This window comes from Anser brachyrhynchus (genome assembly GCF_964034855.1).
Source record: "Anser brachyrhynchus genome assembly, chromosome: 1".
Taxonomy (NCBI): Eukaryota; Metazoa; Chordata; class Aves; order Anseriformes; family Anatidae; genus Anser; species Anser brachyrhynchus.
In genome coordinates, this window is record NC_137694.1 from 209,623,270 (window position 1) to 209,641,481 (window position 18,212).

General features: G+C 50.0%; 2 protein-coding genes across 5 annotated transcripts in view; both read right to left on the reverse strand.

Annotated features, from left to right (window-relative positions):
• MYO7A (myosin VIIA) overlaps window positions 1-12,795 on the reverse strand; it is a 95,210-nt gene extending 82,415 nt beyond the window's left edge. For 3 of the 4 annotated variants that reach the window (XM_080576365.1, XM_080576363.1, XM_080576364.1), the window contains exon 1: window positions 11,572-12,794. The gene's annotated coding sequence lies outside the window, so the exon portion shown is untranslated. Of the gene's footprint in view, window positions 1-11,571 lie in introns of all 4 variants that reach the window. The other variant, XM_080576362.1, reaches the window with a different exon arrangement.
• Window positions 12,796-13,136: 341 nt separating this feature from the next.
• The window catches only part of CAPN5 (calpain 5), a 46,601-nt gene continuing 41,525 nt past the window's right edge, over window positions 13,137-18,212 (reverse strand). Inside the window, exons 12-13 of the mRNA XM_080576367.1 lie at window positions 16,154-16,290; window positions 13,137-16,067 (exon numbers count right to left, since the gene is read on the reverse strand). Coding sequence (XP_080432493.1) covers window positions 15,885-16,067; window positions 16,154-16,290 — 320 coding nt within the window. The 3' untranslated portion in view covers window positions 13,137-15,884. The remainder of the gene's footprint in view (window positions 16,068-16,153; window positions 16,291-18,212) is intronic.

An 18,212-nucleotide genomic window follows, 5' to 3' on the forward strand; every position in this document is an offset into this window, starting at 1 on the left:
GACATGGGGACACGGTGAACATCACCTAGCCAGCAAACCACCTGCCGCCGTGCTGAGAAAGTTCCCTTCTTTGCATCTTAATTGCCGCCTCCGCACGAAGGGATCAGCCTGAGGTCAGGCTGACAGGTGACAAGAGGAACGCGAGGAAACCGTCACCTCAGCAAGGGAGGTCACAGCACCCACAAGGTGCAGAAAACATGGGAATTACCCATTTCACCATCTCACTTGAGAAGTGCATCCATGATGCAAACTGTCTGCAGGCACTTGCATGCCCTGGGAGATGATTAGCACAGTGTTTCTTACTGGAAAAACCCTGGTCCAAGTTCACTGAAAGGAAGAAAAAAATTGTCTTTCCTACAGCCTTTTGATCAGACCTGGAGTGGCCGCCAGATTTCCAGTTAACACAGTAGTGCCGATACTGGGAGGCAGAAGAACAGCTGCTTTGAACAAGGGATGCATTTGGGTGGAAAGAATAAATTCCCCTTCAGTTGGGGGTCCTGCTGCATTGAAAATGGGGAAAAACTGAGGTTCAGGCAGAGCTGCAAGGTGACACATAAAGGCCTATGTGATAATGAAGGGTAAAGACCCCTCATGAAGCCTTGGGTCCCCACAAGGGCTCCACATGTCTCTCTAGTCATCAGTGCACATGATGCAACTAAACAACAGCCTGCAAGGGCTGTTTCAGGGAACACACAGATTAGATTTTTCTATAGCTACTTCTACAACGTTCAGCATTGCAGCACTGAGAGCCACAGGATTAGCTCCTAATTAGATTTCAGGGTGCTCCCATCAGGCTTCTCTTTCTGGTGTGGGTGGATGATGTTCCCAGGGAAGACCTGGTAAGCTTTTTTTTCGTTGTTGTTACAAGAAGAGATGCTTCAGTTATCCCACGGAGATCAAGTCCAGGATCTCCAAGCCTGGAAACTTCCAGCTAATAGAAGTAAAACGTACCCTCTCTACAGAGAAAAGCACAGTCTGCTAATCAATTAACCAAATAAGTTAAGGGAGAAAAGACTGCCGACAGCAAGGTGGGCTATTGCAGTAAAATAGCCCAAGGCTGTGAGCAGAAGTGATGCATTATTTACACAGACAGTCTGCATTTCTGTCCTTTTTTTTTTTTTCTTCATGCAAGTAGCTCAAGGAAGAAAGTGCAAAGCTAATGCACACCACAGTCTGTCATTCTGCAAGTGCAACTGAATCCCAAGGAAATGATTCTCGTAACTGAAACCACCAATAAATAGGGTGTAATCTACTCAACACGAGTAACTGAGGGGTGTCAGGGGTTGGGCAGTAGGTAGAATTTCCAGCCAAAGACTTTAGCGCCCAAAACCAGAACCTGATTTTCAACAGACTTCAGGCAGAACTGAAAGCTTCTAAAATATTTTGCTTTTCTCTAAAAATGAGCAGTTAAACCACGTCCTGAGCTCTTCACACTGGTTGTAGAATCAGAGAATGGTTTGGGTTTGAAAGGACCTTAAAAGATATCTAGTTTGTTCCCCATGCCCTAGCAGGGATATCTTTCACTACATCAGGTTGCCTGAAGGATAAACCTGGTCAGGCTGACTAAGGGTCAGCTAAAAATGTAAACAGGGTTGTTTCTGCTGACCCATCTAAAAAACTCACTGGCCAGAGCCCCAGCAGTGAGAACTGTCAGAGACACAACCGACTTCGGAGCAACTGTGTTATTTCCACAAGCTGACAACCAGGGCACCACAAGACACCGAGGTTGTGATATCTGGCTGTGAAGTGATTTAGAAGACAGCAGGTGGAAGGAATGTGATCCTCCGTGCCTTCCTCCACCAGGAGCTGCAGGAATTCATCCCTGCCCGTGACGACAGCTCCAGGCTGTGCCATCCTGTTCACCTCTGCAAAGCATTGCATCAGTGAGCAAAATGACCGTGGATGTTCAAATCCAGCTGCAGGACCTCCGAGCCTCCTTGGTGCTCTGCAAGCCAGTACTGGTCTCCTAAGGGAGTTACCCAAACTCTTTCATATTTTGGATTAGGGCAAGCAAAACCATTCCCCAGAAAGCCTTACATTATACATATGTTCAGCTGTGCTGAGGGTGCATGAGTGCAACCTGAAGTTAACACTACATATTCATAAGATGTTTCACTACATATTCATAAGATGTTTCTAACAGTATTAAAGGAAATAAAACTAATTCAAAGACACATCAGGCATTAGGATATGATTTTAAACAGAGCTCGAGGCAAAAGCAAATTCTTCCCCAAAGCCAAGTGCCCATCCTGTAATGAACTTGCTACCTAGGAACGGTGCAAAGTGGTGCCTGAGCATTTCTTTGCCTGCCCCAGGCCACGTGCACAGATCACAAGAGCGCTGGGAACTAATTTTGGTGTCATCAGTGTTTATCCAGATTAGTTTGGGGTCCATCAAGTAAGATAAAATCATGCAAAACCTAGAACGGGATTTCATTAGTACACAGCTCTGCCATGGCTTTCTGCACCACATCAGCACACATCCTCCCCTCTGCTCTGATAATGTTGACATTTAGTTGATTTTGTGGTTCTCAGTCTTTTTTTTTTTTTTTGTGTGCTCCAAGTCCCATCAGAGAGCCAAAGGGATCGAGCTGTTTGGATGCATCACTGCATTTCATCCCGTCAGCAGGGATCGCCTCCATGGCTATGGAGACAAATGGGTGCTTCCAAGGTCTGATTCACTTGATCTGCTGGAGAAGTCAACGTTATTTCTCTCCATAGACTCCAGAGGAAGCCTGAGGCAGCTGGTTTTATTTGGATGTCCCCTCCTCTGCCCCATCCGTGTGCTCCCTGAGCATCTGGGAATATGTCAGAAGACATATTGTGCCATATCACATTTAGCTGACCCTATGGGATTGATGTGGCCCTCAGACCACCACTTGAAGGGTCTTGGTAGTGGTACCCCACAGTGAGACACCTCATCTGAATGAGCCCCAGCCACAAAGGCTGCTTTAGAGCAAGAAACCAGAAAACTCCCTCCTCTGAAGAGTCAAAGAATTAATACTCAGCCTCTGTTCTTCTGAGAGCACTCGGGAAACGGCCATCAAATTTTTAAGCCTCCAGCAGGAAGCTGAATAGATTTGCCCTGCATTCAATCCCTCTGCCAAGCCCAGCAGGTAGAGGAGCTGAACAAAAGGCCTGACCTTTTCTCCTCCCTTTGCTTTCAAGAAGCTGGAGCAGAACAATGCCTCTCCGTGGCATCCGATCCCAGCTCGCCCCAGCCTCCCGAGGAGGGCAATTTCCCTTTGTGCACCAGCCTCTACCGGCGACCGAGTATTTTTCAACAGTAATGAATCAAATAAAGTATCCTTTGGCAAGGCAGGCAGGTGTAATTTGAGCACAAGCCAGACCTAGCAAACTGAGTGAGTCTAGGCAAAATGCTGCACTCGCAGCTTGGCCTAAGGGTGTCTGCAATTTGTTTTCATCCCTTCTTTATGAACTCCCAGTCTTGCTAGGACCTATAAGTGGGGCATAGCACTGGCCAAGAAGATACGAAGAATGAAGCCGATATGTGAGCCTGAGGGCGATTCAGCCCATGAGCACACTGTCCAGGCTCCCCTCCTCGGAGCAGGACTGTCCTGCCAGTGCTGGCCCGTACAGGAAGTCACAGAATCACAGAATCATTAGGGTTGGAAAAGCCCTCCAGGATCATCTGGTCCAACCACCCCCCTACCACCACTGTCACCCACCAAACCATGTCCCTAAGCACCACGTCCAACCTTGCCTTGAACACCCCCAGGGACGGTGACACCACCACCTCCCTGGGCAACGCGTCCCAGTGCCTGACCGCTCTTGCTGAGAAGAAATGTCTCCTCATTTCCAACCCGAACCTCCCCTGGCACAACTTGAGGCCGCTCCCTCTGGTCCTATCACTGGTTACCTGTGAGCAGAGGCCGACCCCCAGCTCCCCACCCCTTCCGTTCAGGCAGTTGCAGAGAGCAATAAGGCCTGCCCTGAGCCTCCTCTTCTCCAGCCCAAACCCCCCCAGGTCCCTCAGCCGCTCCTCACAGGACTTGTGTCCCAGGCCCCTCGTTGGTCCAGAGCACACGGGGACATCTGCAGACATGGTGGAGCTTGACTTCAGCTTCTTGTGTCCTGCAATGAACACATGGATCTGGGAGGAGACTCAGGAGTGGCACACCCTGGTTTGCACCAGGCTGATGGGGCAGCAACCTTCAGAGCTGCCTGGGCTCTGGCAGCCCTGCGGCTGAACCACAGCCGTTAGCCCTTAGCTCAGACAAAGGTTTAATCTTTTGGTGACATTGCTCAGGCAGTTACAAAGACTGTGTCTGTAATCTGAGAACAACACCATGAAGATCCAAGGGAAGGTGTGTATACATATCTATACCCTCTATAGAATGATACTTATATCCCCTAGGTATATACTCTGGCCTGGTATATCCCCTGGATATATACCGTATATTGCTGGCTCCAGCTAGGAACGACTAGGCCATGATACGAAGGAGGAGGGACTGCGTTATCTCCTTAGCACTCCCAGCTTTACATTTTCTGAATCTGCAAGAGCAGGGGCCTTGCTCCACAACAGAGGGAAGGGGAAGGAGCAGAGCACGGCAGACTGGGACCAAGGCCCCAACATAACATTTGTGGGGTGCTAGGTGAGTTGTCCTGTGGCACACCAGGAGCTGGTGTAGTTTTGGTGGGATTTAAGTAGTTGGGATCCTTCTAAATCCCATGAGGTATTCCCTTTTAGAGCAGTCTCTATGTGAGCTACCGTATGGCAGAGTTAGGAGCTGAATGCCAGACTAATTGCAGTTCAATAACTTAATTACTGACCCACTGCTGGTTTTTTTTTTGTTCTTTCTTTCTTTTTTTTTTTTCCTATAGGAAGGTTCATTAAAGAGAGTCTTTACTGCAGCCACTATTGCAGTAATCACTCCAGCGAGCTGTGTTATTCACTCACAAATCCCAGGCAATTTACAGAGGAGGGGATGATGCTATCCTCATTTCACATGGAGGGAAACTGAGGCACGGAGGGATGACGTGACTGTCCCCAAGGTCACACAGGAGGCCAAGGGCAGACCAGGAAGGTGCACCGTGCCTCTTGTAGACACCAAGTCTGAGCCTACAACTCCAGATCCAACTGCCTGTAATAAAGGCAGCTTCCCTGTTCTTCTCTGTCCTTAAATTGTCCTAATAAGCTGCTGTCTCACCCTCTACTCTTGCTGCTCCCTAAGACCTCCAAGGTCTCCAAGTCCAACCATCAACCTGGCCTACTGAGTTTTGCTTGAAAAAAAATGTACAAACCAAGTGGAAACTCTGCTCTGCTTTTTCAGGGTGCCAACTTCACTAACAGCAATCGCCATCGCATCCCTCGGGGCACCATGAGGCAGCGCCAGAGATATCAGCCCTGTAATAGCCCCGCCGAGATGGGGACAGGAGGTTCCTGACTCATCGGCTGCACACGCAAGATGTCATGTTCATTTTGCAGCTGAGGAATCTGAGTCACTGGTTTTTGCTCTGTCTTTTGCTCTTTGTGTTTGGTGGGGTGTGCAGTCGCTGGCAGTGCTTGGGCACGTGGGCATCACCTGGCTGAGCTGACACTGTGCTTGGACATCTTGATCATAACAAGGTTTAGACGACAAGGCACAAGTGCTAGGTGTCGTGAAGGCATGTAGCAAAAGTCAGTGCACCCCTGAGCAGCACGGCTGAGCAGAACTGGAGGCTCCAAGAGGTGAAATGACTTTGCCCTATGCCAAGTTCCTACCCGGTGAAGAACAGAGCCAGAAACACTGCTAGAAGTCCCTCTGCCCGCAGCAGAGCTGACAAAGCCTCTCCAACCATAAAACTCCAATCCATTTCATTTCCTGGCGGTAACTAGGGCACAGTCCCATGCAGGTGGGACATCCAGAACAGCTTTCGCACTCCACCGGGGCTCTCCGGGTCTGACAAGGGCTGGCTTCCCTCTGCAGGACACCAATTTTCACCCACGCCTGCCTGCAGATTTTCACGAGGTGCCTAGGAACTCGCTTTCCTTGCAGCAGCGCTGTCAGATTTGGAGTGAACTTGGCCAAGAAACTCCCCTGTGATTACGTGACACATTGCAAGAGCCAGGTGGCGTGACCACAGAAGCCTCGTTTCCTATGGAAATCAGACTAGATGAGCAAGTCAGCACTAATCAGGGACTTCGTTTATTCCCCTTTTAACGAGCTGCTCCATTCCCACCCTTGTTTGCAGTACATTGAGGTATCCCTTCGAGGAAAGGGGTGGCTGTTACTGTTTGCTATTTGCTCTCAGCTCCACGTAAGAAATGGGTGTTGCTGGAGACAAGCCACTGTCCCTGCTCTGAGTTCAACATTTTTACCTAATATCTTCCTGGAGCTTTGTGATGAGAAGTCAGGGTATGTTTTGCAATAGTCTGCTACCAAACAGATGTAACAGGGTGCTGCGGGACATCCAGAGGATTATTTCTAAGAGCAATAAGGCTGCTCAATGGACTTTCTCCCTCTGCTACCCACCACCCCTAACAATTAACAGGACTCATGATTTGCCCCATCATGGTGTCACAACCTCATGTGGCTCTCACAGAGATTTGGCCAAGACGACTGGGTGCTTGCATGTCCCCTTTGGGTGCAGGCATGGCATTTAGCCATGGGGACAACAACATCCCCGTGCCTTGCTGGAGTAACGTATTTGCACTCTTAGGAACTCTCCTCAGCCAGCAGATTGGGCTGATCTGCTCATTAATTGTTTATAGGATGCCGTGTATTGCTTTACTGAGTTACATAAAAGGTCTAATAGCTCCTGCCAGGGCTCCTGACCCCTGGGTGGGCTGTGCCAAGGCATCCCAAGTGCTCTGAGGTAGTCGTGAGCCCTGAAAAGCTGCAGAAACCAAAGAAATTTTTCCATTTATTTATTTTTTTGGGGCTCAAGGTTGCTGTAGCATCACCAGCCCATGGGGGGTACATCTGGGAGCTGTCTCGATAACACCAGTAATTGCAGCAATATGATGTTTGCATACCAAAAAAAAAAAAAAAATCAACAACAACAACAACAAAAGTGTACGTTCAGCTCTGCCCCAGGTTTTCCTGGGCTTTCTGTCCCAAGCTGTACCACGGTCAGACCACAGAAGTCCTGGCTCTGTTATTCCACAGGGATTGAAAGCAGCCAAGAAGCTGAGCTCCAGGACAGATGAGGATGGTCTTCTTCACTCCCTTTGTGTTCAGCTCCTCAAGGGGTTTAAGAAAGGCTCTTGCACGGGGGTTATAGCTAAAATAGCCACACCATTTATTTCTCACCCCATTTGTTTCTCCGGACTGAAACCTTCTGCAGGCTGTAGGAGAGACAAATACGGCGCACGTGGGTGCTGGAGCCTGTTTCAGCACAGGGTAAATCTGCTGGCCTCGATGGCTCCGATCCAGCCAAGCCAAGGGATGAGAGGAAGCAGGACAAAAATAGCAGGGACAGCACAAAGCAGTGGCAGGCACCACTGATGCTGGAAAACACCCTCAGACTCAGATTAGGGGGCAAAGGTTTGATGCACTTCAGCTGGGCTTGCAGGGCTGCTTCCAAACCCCTACAAGATGCAGGTGCTGAACCCCTCCGTCCTAAAACATCAGGAGGTCCCCTCCATCACCCCCTGATTATGGCAGGGAAGATTTTCCCCTGGTGCCTTCCAGGGCCTCATGGCAATGGGGTTTTGCGCATTGATTCCCTTCCCACAAGAAGCAAGAAAAGCATCCCACGTGCTGCGATACAGGGCTCGGCAAGGGGACGGGGGGATGCTTCCTGCAGGGCACTGCCTTCTTCATGGTGTGATTTTCTTGTTAGAAGGTGGGATGGTTTGTGGGTGCCCCCTTTCTGTCCCACTGAAGCTGTCTGCTCCCACGTGAGCATGAGGCAGCTCTGGGGTTCAACGGGGAACTGTATATAAACCCTGCCTTTCCTAGCCATGAGCTGGCCGCTCACAGCACCCGCGGCAAGTCCTGGGGGACCTGTGTGGGACCTGATGCAGAACCAGCAAAAAATCCAGTAAGCTGCCACCCTGAAAACATTTTCAGCGGGAAAGGAAGAGAGCAGGCTTTATTTCCCTCAGTCCTCACAATACTGCTGCTAAAGGGATGAGACTGACACCGTGTCTCCTCTGAGGCAGCTAAGTGCATGGAGGCAAATATCTCAGAAGAATTGTTTCAAAGATCTCAGGGCACGAACAAGCCTTTGTGAGTGAGGCAGGAGCTCAGGAAGCACTCATCTGTGTAAAAAAGCCCACACTGGATCCAGTTTGTGGGCTGGCTCTACTGTGTTTCTCTGATTATGGCCAACAGAGGATGCCCAGGGCAAAAAAAAATAAATAAAATAAAAACAAGGTGTTGATTCACTGGTACTTCTCCCTAATACCCCATCAAACTCTAATAATGCAGCTCAAGAACTTCTGGAGCCAAAGGTGGATGGCTTTTGTTTTTAATATATATTTCATAGCTTTTGAAAGCCTTCTCATTGATGAATTTGTCCAGCTGCTTTTTAACCCATGAATGCTTTTAGGATACACAATGTCTTGTGTGAGGGAGTGCCACAGATGCCGGGTTGGGTAAACTCGTTTGCTTTCAGCCTGGTCTCTGTTAGTTCTGTCTGATGCTCCCTTCTTTTTGTATTACGTAGGACAATTAAGAAAACCAGGGGAAATCCTTCCTTTCTCTGAACCCTCCCTAACCAACCTACATCATTTTGGGAATGGAGGGACGAGAACAGCACAGGTGCACAATGCCAGCTCACTTTCCATTCCTCTCCTCTACCATCCGATTTGCTCCTTTTTTTTTTTTAATTAATTAATTAATTTATTTATTTATTTATTTATTTTATTACTAAAAGTGAGATAAGTCAACAGAGGAGTGAAATGTGCTCTCTGGCCAACGACAAGTACCCTGGGCAACATACAATGGCTTGGTCCCATGAGAAGGGGCTTAGTCCCAAATGTAGCCCAGCCCAGGCAGGGCTCAGAGCAGATTTTCCCTGTGCCTCCGTGTCTTGGGCAGGTGAGTCCCACTCAGCATTTGCAGAGCCCTCTGAGATGGAAGGTATTTCACAGCTGTAACCTGCAAGCCCGACAAGGCTAAAGCTTAATATTTCTAAAAGTCTTCACATTTACTGCTTGTCATTGACAGTTACCTTAATCCAGGTGCTGTAGATACCCACTGCTTTCTATTTATTCTCTTTTCCCACTCTTTACCTTGTGCCCATCCTCTCTCCAAGCATCCTAGCTTCATCCTGCCCTTTCCACAGCCAGGACAGGCTTTGCCTCCTGGTCCACAGCTCCCATCACACAACCTGGTGTCCTATCAAGTGGGGAGAGGACAAGGCTTGTGCTTATGGCAAGACCAGGACTCATGGGTCTCAGTTTTGCCAACACTCAAAACAACTCAAGCACATCCTCCTGCAAGCCTTTCTTCCTCCACACACCTTAAATTTGGAGGCCAGGCTGCCTGGGCAGCAGCAACAGCAGTGGGAACCTCCACCCAAGGCAGCCTAGAAAGTCTATAATCAACCTAAAGCACAAATTTTTACTCCGTGCACGTGGAAACTGTTTTCAGATCTTCTGCACCCTGGCCAAGCACCGGGTTAGTACAGCATTTTAAACATGGGGTAGGGGATGGATGGCAGCTGGGAACGACAAGTTTCCTGGCGTGGGGACCCGACAGTCCCAAACACACCGTCCTGTCCCGTAGCAGGCTCTCCCTTGCCGAGCAGAGCATTTTCCAGCACAAAGCTCTCCTCCCCGCTGTCTGCACATCCTGCCAGCCCCTTGGTACGGTGACACTCGTCCCACTGAGCTTCAGGAGCAAGAAAGGTTTTAATTTATTTTATTTTTTTTAAGGCGAAGAGCAAAAGTCACCGTTTCTCCTTCCACCCTCAGAAGGGACCAGCAGGGATGGTCTGGCGGGGAGCCGAGGCAGCAGCTGCTACCTGGCGGCGCGATTTTGGCGGAGAAAACCAAAAACGTGCCTGGAACTGCAGCTTCCTCTCCCTCTGTCCCTTTCTGCCGCTCTGCAGCTCCAGGAAAGGCTTTGAAAACAACCTACGAGAGCTGACAATGCCTTCATTAATCACAGCGTAATCCTTTCCATGGCAACCCGAGGATTGCGAAGTCACAAGTTAGCGAGCACAAGAGAGAAACACTGTGCAGCAGCCCCTGCTCCGCGGAAACTTAAGAGGGGGCAAGGTGGATTGGCTGCACGGGGAGGGGGGAGAGAAATAGGATAGAAATAACAGTGCTGTGGTAAAGGGGTTCATCTCCTGCCCTCTTTCAGATCTTGTAAATTGTTGTGTCGGTGAGGGGATGTTGTATCTTGATGGAGATACTCCAGCTGTACCCCACAAAGCCACAGAGCAGCCTCTGGCCCTAAATGTTGGTTGTGCAGAAGCGCAAAGCTCTCGGTGAAAGAGTCAGGCATGTTAAGCACCATTTGGACAAGTATTATGGCAATCAGCAGGCTCAGAGAGTGCAAAGCAACAGGTTAAAACCACTTGAGCATCAGTCAACGGGATGGAAGAGCTGTCCTGGTTCTGCCCTGGTTTGTCCCTGCAGGACAGAGCTGAGGAGCAGGGCAGGGGGAGCTTGCAGAGGGTCTCACGGGGAAGCAGGTTTGGGCTGAAGCTTTGCCAAAAGTTCCCTCCCATACCTTCACCCCACCACCGCTGGGATCCTGCGGTCCCTCCCCTTATGGGGACAGAGATAAGACCCACAGCATCCTGCAGAGCTCCTGACATCTTGAAGCAAGGCACAGATTAACCCCATAAGGCTGGTCCTTGCACATCCTTCTCCCTGGACTATGAAAAGAGGCACACACAGCCTGGCGCTGTGGAAAGACCACCCCCAGCTCCTGCAGGACCCTTCAGTACTACAGGGACCACCAGGCAACCTTAAACCCACTGACCTGTTGCCCCTTAAACTCCCCCTCTGTGTTTTTTGGTACCAAACTCAGCTGGTGCAGCGCAGCCCCTGCGTGCAACCTTGCATTCCCAAACCAGGCAGCAAAAATGCAAGCTGCTTTGTGGGAATCCCTGTCCCGTGCTGGCTCTCAGTCCCTGCCCAGGGATGGTCTTAATGATTTAAATACCCTGCGAAGGTGCTCAGCAGCACCGGTGTGACCCAGGGGACAAAACACGACCTGGATGCGAGCCGTGCAATGCTGCAGCCGCGGGGAAATGCCTCTGTGTAGGGCAGCCCCAGCTGGCTGAGCAATTGAAAGGGCTGAAGATGGAAGGGGAGGGTCCTTCGTTCCCCAGCACGGGAGGGAAATAGCCCCCATCCCATGCCCTTGCTCACTGCTAGGTGACCCAAGCTCAATTAAGCAGCGGCTGGAAATTACCGAGGCACTAATCCGTGCTGCAGGAGCCGAGCTGCCGGCCATTCCGGGCAGGTTTGGGGGTTCCCCCGCTACGCCCAGCCCCTTCCCCGGGTTAGACCCGGGTTATGGGGTGGGCTAGTTGGCGAGCGGACCCCTCTGCAGCCCGCCCCATCGCACCCCACCTACCCCATCACAACCCCACCCGCGGCATCCCCAACCTTCAGCCGGGTTTCTCCCGGCTGCGCACCTGCGGGTCCCCTTCTCCTTACCTTAACGGGGCATGGCCGGGGCCGGGGGTCGGGTTTGGGGCCGGGGGAAGGGGCTCTGGTGCCCTACACCGGGCTGCTCTGCCTGCGGTAGGGAGCGAGGGCAGCGGCCGCCCTGCCCGCTGAGCTTCTTAGCAGGGGAGGAGCCGGTTTACAGCCAGCCCCTGGTGTGTGTGTGTGTGTGTACGTGTGTGTGGATGTGTATGAGATCCTTCCAGCTTGGGGATAAATCATTGATCATGTTCCCAAGCATCCCCGCATCCCAAACCCCACACCCCGTTGACCCCCTGGGGGCTGCTCCCAGCCGGGGGGGCTACGAGCCCTGCGTCTTGAAGACCTCGATGTCTGGAGCCCCGCTGGATTTTAGGGCAAACGGGTGGCTGGGAACAGCTCCCAGCCCCGTGGCTGGGGGCTCAGGGGTGTGCAAACAGCATCCAGGCCCCCCAGGGTGGGGCCGGGAGCTGGCAGGTGTTCTGGTTTGAATGCACCAGCCTAAACTGTAAAGGCAGAAACTGGGAGAAACACTTAAGGATTGGGAAACGGTGCTGAGGCTTTGCCTGCAAGCTTAACTCTGCCCCTGCCCAAATCTGGGGGTAGCGTCCTACCCTCCTCCTTCTCAGAAAGATGGGGTTGACTTTTAATTGTGCCATGAAACATCAGCAGACTCCCTTGCTTTGATAAGAAGCACGGTGTTTTAGCTGGGGGATGTTGCAAGCCGCACCTCGGGGTGTTAACACGAGGTGTTTCTAAGCTTTGCCCACCTGGAGTGTGCTTTGGCTTTGCTTTTCCCAAGGCTTGTGTGGGCTGAAGCACAGCAAGGGCTACGTGAGCCTGGAAACTAATTGGGAAAGGGGTTGATGCCCTTGGAGATCCTTCCTCCTTCCTCAAAAGTCTCTTTTTTTCAGCCCAAAGTGTGCCAGATAGCACCTGAAACAGCATCTCCTCCTGGAGACAGGGATAGCTGATTTTTTGGTGATGCCGCAGAAGTAAGGGGTGGTGTGAGGGAGCCTCCATCCCTAAAGGTGCACCAGGAACTCTGCTGAGAACGGGGGAAAAGCCACATCACGGCCACCCCATCCCTTCCCCAGCCCTTAGGAACTCCCTGCTGCCTCCCGGCCCTCTTGCAGGAGCCAGCTCTGACCAGACATCGCTGGTTTGAAGCCCAGCACCGGTGATTTATTTATGGCCACCCACCTGGGGCCATGCCCAGTATCACTCAAGCCCTGCTCTGGGTGTCTGTGGGGTCTGCCTGTGGGTATTGGGGTGGGAAGCTGCAGGATAGAGGGGAGAAGGGTTCCAGCCCCATCTTGTGGCCATGCTGGGCTGTTCCACCTCGGAGATGCTTTTGCAGATGGAAAATAGGCCTAACATGACAGTTTTGGTAGTTTAATGTTAAGAAAGAGAAATTCCTAGCAGGTCGCAATGCTGGAGGGGTGAGGAGATGCTGCAGGACCCTTGGGGAGCCTGGGATGGGTCCAGTGAACCAAGCGCATTAATAAAGCTCCGCAGGGCCACCTTGCACCCATCCGAAGCTTTCTGGAAGAACTCAGAGGCAGGGATTCTGAATAAAATATACCCAATTTATTTATAGGAGGTTTACAGCTGTACAACGTTGGCTTTCTGTTTGGCCCGCTCTCTGATCTTGTGCAGCGTGACACGTCAGTGCCTTTGGAGGTGAAGACAAGTCATAGCCTGGTTTAACATACTCACAACACGAGAAATAAAAAGGATTTCACAGAGTGCAATGGCAGGCTACTCGCAATCAATGAAATGATTCATAAAAAAATGGAAAATAAATCAGAGATATGTCCTACACCATCTCAGGGGGACTGGAAAGTGCTTAGCAGGCTTATCAAGAAACCTTGAATGTTCCCATTTGCTTCATTCAAAGAGAAAAGGCATCAAGAATCACAACGGCATTTCAATAACTGCCCTCCCCAGTCCACTCTACAAACAAAAGAAAAAAAAAAAAGATATTTTTTGTCATTCCCTTGGAAATGAAGGGGAAAAGAAGGCTTCTAACTTAATATTTAAAAAAAAAAAAAAAGAAAAAGAAAAAAGAAGAGAACTATTACTAATATTAAAAACTTTTGGTCCTGATATGGCATGATGATGATTTTTGTTTTGAAGAAGGTATTAAAAAGCTGCCTTTCTTTATGGCTTGATTCTCTGTAGAAGGAAGGAGCCTGGCCGTGGATGTCGGGGCATCGCTACGCCCCAGCAAGCTTCAGCACCGCTCCTCGGGGCTCACGGTGCGGTTTGCCATTTTTTGGGGCACCCCGGCCGAAAGGCTGAAGCGATGGGCAGCCTGATTTCCTGAGAAAACGAGGCTCAAGCAGGCACGCTGGCTGTCCCCACCTGCTGCTGATGGTGCAAAGCTCCTGTGACGTTCCTGTGATGTTCTCCTCCAGCTCGGTGGCTCTTCTCCCTCCTCTCCCGGGTATTTCCAGGCATCCCAGATCCTCTCCTAAAACCTAAAGCAGACTTTCTGGCCCCACGGTGCTGCTTCCACTTATTTTTGGTGATGAGTCCCATGCACAAACCCAGGACCAAATCGGAATAACCCTCGATCATGCTGCCCAAAATCCAATTCGTACCCTTAGGAGCTTGGCAGCTAACGATGAGGAAAGGAGAACAGCCTACAAACATCCATGAAGCTGTACCGGGTGCTTCAGGAGGCACCAGGCTTGGAGCTGGCACCTAACTTGACTTTGGGAAACAATTTACCATGTTACAGACCTACCAGATCTTTAGGGACTTTAAAAAATTACAGCTTTACAGCACAAACACAGGTATTTAGCAGGATAGACAGAAATCCTACTTGCTGTAGCAGTAGAGGGCTTGCGTGTTCACTTGTCCTTGCAGCCAGAGGACTCTGCTCAGGCCAGAATTTATCATGATTGCCTTGTACCTACTAATAAAAATCCCATTTACAGGAAGCATTGCATCATGTGTGTTCCCTTCCCCTTGCACGGAGGTGACTGCAAAAGATCTACATGTTAAAAAATCATGTCGAGTTCACAGAAAAACCCTTACCTCACACCATTTTGAAAGGCACATAAAAAACCCTACACCTAAACAACAGAAGAAAAAGTGCTTTGCAATGTGCCTTGATCAGATAGGGCGACGAGGGCTTTTTTTCCTTCATCTGGGATGGTTTAAATGAAGCCGGATTCTGCCACCCAGTGGAACAGGGAAGATAAACCCAGGGTTCACGGCAAACAGGAGCAGAGCATGATCCTGCACACTGCAGGACCGTGCTCAGTCCCCTGCAAACGTGTTTGGGTTGTGCTTGTGGGACTGACTTTAGCCCAGTGCAACTCATCCTCCAGGCCAGCAGATGGAAATTGAAGGTGGGAGATGGACACTATGAATTAAATATTTCTAGTATTTCAGGCTGCTCTGGGAGTAGTGCTCCTCTCCTTTAGCACAAGATAAAACCCCACGGCTTTCAAAAAGAACTTGGGAAAGTGAAGCACTGAGAAACGATGCGATGGAGATCTGCATGCAGCAGTAAAGCTGATGCCCGTTGAGCAAAGCTTCTCATCCATCGGACCTGATGCTCTGGACTTTGGAGGAACTGTTCTCCTCTTACCTAAATGTTGAATGTATCCGTCAAACAACCCAACCCCACTCAACCAAAAGCCAAATTCAAGCTCTAGAGACAGGGACTGCATGAAGCAATGGAGACAGCAGGCACCACGGCAGTTTGAGAGGCACACACAGGAGGTGAGACCAGACCGGCTCAAAAACCTGACTCTGGAGAACAGCTGTCCTGCCACGGTCGTTGGCATCTTTGCATCCTTCAGAAACCCGGAAAACATCCCAAAAGCCCCAGTCTATTTTTCCACTTCTGCTTTGCTGACGTGGCCTCCTCGGATAAGCGATTAAATGGCAATTCACGGGGAGAGGACTCCCCGCGCCCTACTCTAAACCCAAGCAGACACATTGGAGATGCATTGAAGCGGCTGGTGGCACCACGGCAGCCACACGTGTGCACGGTGGCACGTGCGTGCCACCCCTGTGTAAACAAAGAGCACCCGGGCATCGTGCTCTGGCTGTTGGGACACACAGAGATGCCCCGGGGTGCGTGGCGGTGATGGGGCTGCAGAGGACGCCGGCAGAAGGATCGTTGCGGTTCCCCCAAAAGGCACCATTTTGAACATTGAAAACACAAATTTGGCTCCTTTGAGTGGAATGCATGCATCGTTCATATACACTTGCAGGTGGTAGAGAGGCTGGGTGTATATATATGTGTGCACGTCTATATATGTATATATATACATATGTGGCACCGGAGAAGAGTCCTTGAGGGCTCAGACATTGGTGAGCACGTTGCTGCTGAGCAGCCTCACGGCGATGGTGCCAGGAAGATCGTTTGATCTCCTGTTCCCTTTGTCCTGGAGGTGCAGCGTGTGCACTGACTGCGGGTCGCTGGGGTCTCCCGTGAGTGACACCTGGCCCAAGAACTCGTCACTTATCAAGTTGTGGTTCCAGATCTGGAGAAACAGAACAGGTAAGGGAGGATCCTGGAGGGATGCAAGCAACCTTCCCACATCGGGAAGGAGAAGGGGTTTGCTGGTACCTGAACTATGATGGGTTGTCCTGGCTTCTTGCGGTAGAAGAGGCCTTTCACATCAAATTCTGGAGACACCGTGTCCTTCTTCACTGGGGAGCGAACCTTTTGCCCTTCGCACTTTATGATCACGTAAGGGTCAGCTCCTGGTGAGAGAAAAGGGAATTTATCCTTTTTTTTTGTATCTCCTGCCATTTCTCAGAGCGCTTTCCCAGGGACTGCATGCAGCAATTTTCCTCCACTCCCCACCAGAGGAGATGGATATCTTTTGGATATCTCCAAAGATGATGTCCATGAAGCTCTGCTGCTGGTCTTGGGGTTACCCCTGTTAGGTGACGTGGTCACCCGATGGGATGGTGACAGACTGCTGTGATGTGGCCACCTCTTCTGTGACCCCATATTCTACTTAAGCCCTCCTTCCTCACTCTGAATGCTCCTTGCCTCTGGGATTAACCTTTCATGGAAGACACTGTCATGTTTATGTCTCTCCAGCAGGATTTGCTGAAGGTTGGTGGAAGTAAAGCCATGGAGAAGAGAGCTGGGCTCATGGATCTTGTTTCTTGCAAGGAGACACCAAGAAGAACCAAAAGTGCCTGCAAAAACCCACTTGCTCCCACTGCAGCTCATATACTCTGGAACCAGACTTGGTGTTAATTTAAGGTGAGGACTAGCTAGCTCAGCAGGGCATATGTTTTTCACCTCTAAGCACAAATCATTGGCACATCTTAAATTCCTCCCAGATCGAATGAGACTCAAATGCCTTTCAGGATAAGGACTAATGCTGGGGTAAGAAAAATACTGGATGATTAAGGTGATGAGAGACAGCACAAAGCTGGGCCAAAATTACATGCCAAGACGTGCTAAGCTATGAGATTCAAGACGGATTTGGGCACTGATGGGGAACCAGTGACAGAATGGGGAGCCTCAGGATGGAAATATATTTAAAAGGTGTTTAAAATGGTGAAGATGGCTCTCGGAGTATTTGTTGTGAGCAAGAATTCAGAGAAAAGATCAAAATGACAAAAAAAGGAAAGATCATTGGTGGTAGCAGGAGACATGGGGAAGAGAAAGATTGGACATTGCGGGGCAAACAAGGGAAATGAGTGGGATCCAGAGGAGATTAAACTGGTGAGTGGGAAAGCCAGAAGAGATGTTCATGAAGAATGTGTACCAGGTCAGTGGGAAAGGATGGTTATAGGATTATCCCATCTGGAACAAGACACTCGTGGGGAACAAGCAGGCCACAAAGATGGGGAGATAGGGAGAGGAGTTACCAAGTTCAGAGACTACCAGCTCACAACCTGAGCTTCTAGGAGAGAGGAAGAGTCCCTCATTAGACAACATTTTTCCCTTCTGAAACAAGTGCACGTCCTGGGAATTTCAGTAGACAGTGAGTTACTGCTACGGAAATTTAGCTGCCAGATGCATTTTCTCATCGTGGTCTTTAGTGGCTATGATGGAAACAGACTAGGTGAACATGTTTTCTTGTCCAAGGGAAATGTGGAAATGAGGAGAAACAAACCACCCCCTCCTGAGGTCCAGGGATATAAGAGTCACCTCTTCGTTTGCCAGACCACCTCTTCACCTTTCTTTTGAAAGGTCCCGGCTCCCCTGGTAAGACACAGCTGCTTTATTTCACAGCTGTTTTTCCAAACTGACCTTGCTTTTGGTATGTCTCATAAAATCCTTGTATTCCATCATAGCTGGAGCCAAATTCCAGTCTGTAAATCACTGTTTGCAAAGCAGTGTGAAAGGACTGGGCTGGGAGTTGGGAGAGATACCATTGCACTGGAAACCACCAAACCAGCAGGCTGCTGGCGGTGGGAGCTGAGCAGCTGGAACATAGCTGGGAAAAGCCATTCCCAGGGGCATCTTGCTGAAAAAAAATGTTTTATGGAATTCGCTTATAACCCTGTCTGAAGGAATCATGTTTCTCTGAACAGCTCAGGAACTTTTGGCTGCAGATTTCCCTGCACTGCTACAGGCACTGCGAGTAACCTGAGGAAAAAAAAAAAAAAAACCTACCTAGGGTAAAATTCCCTCCCTGAACACTTTTACAGGAAGACTT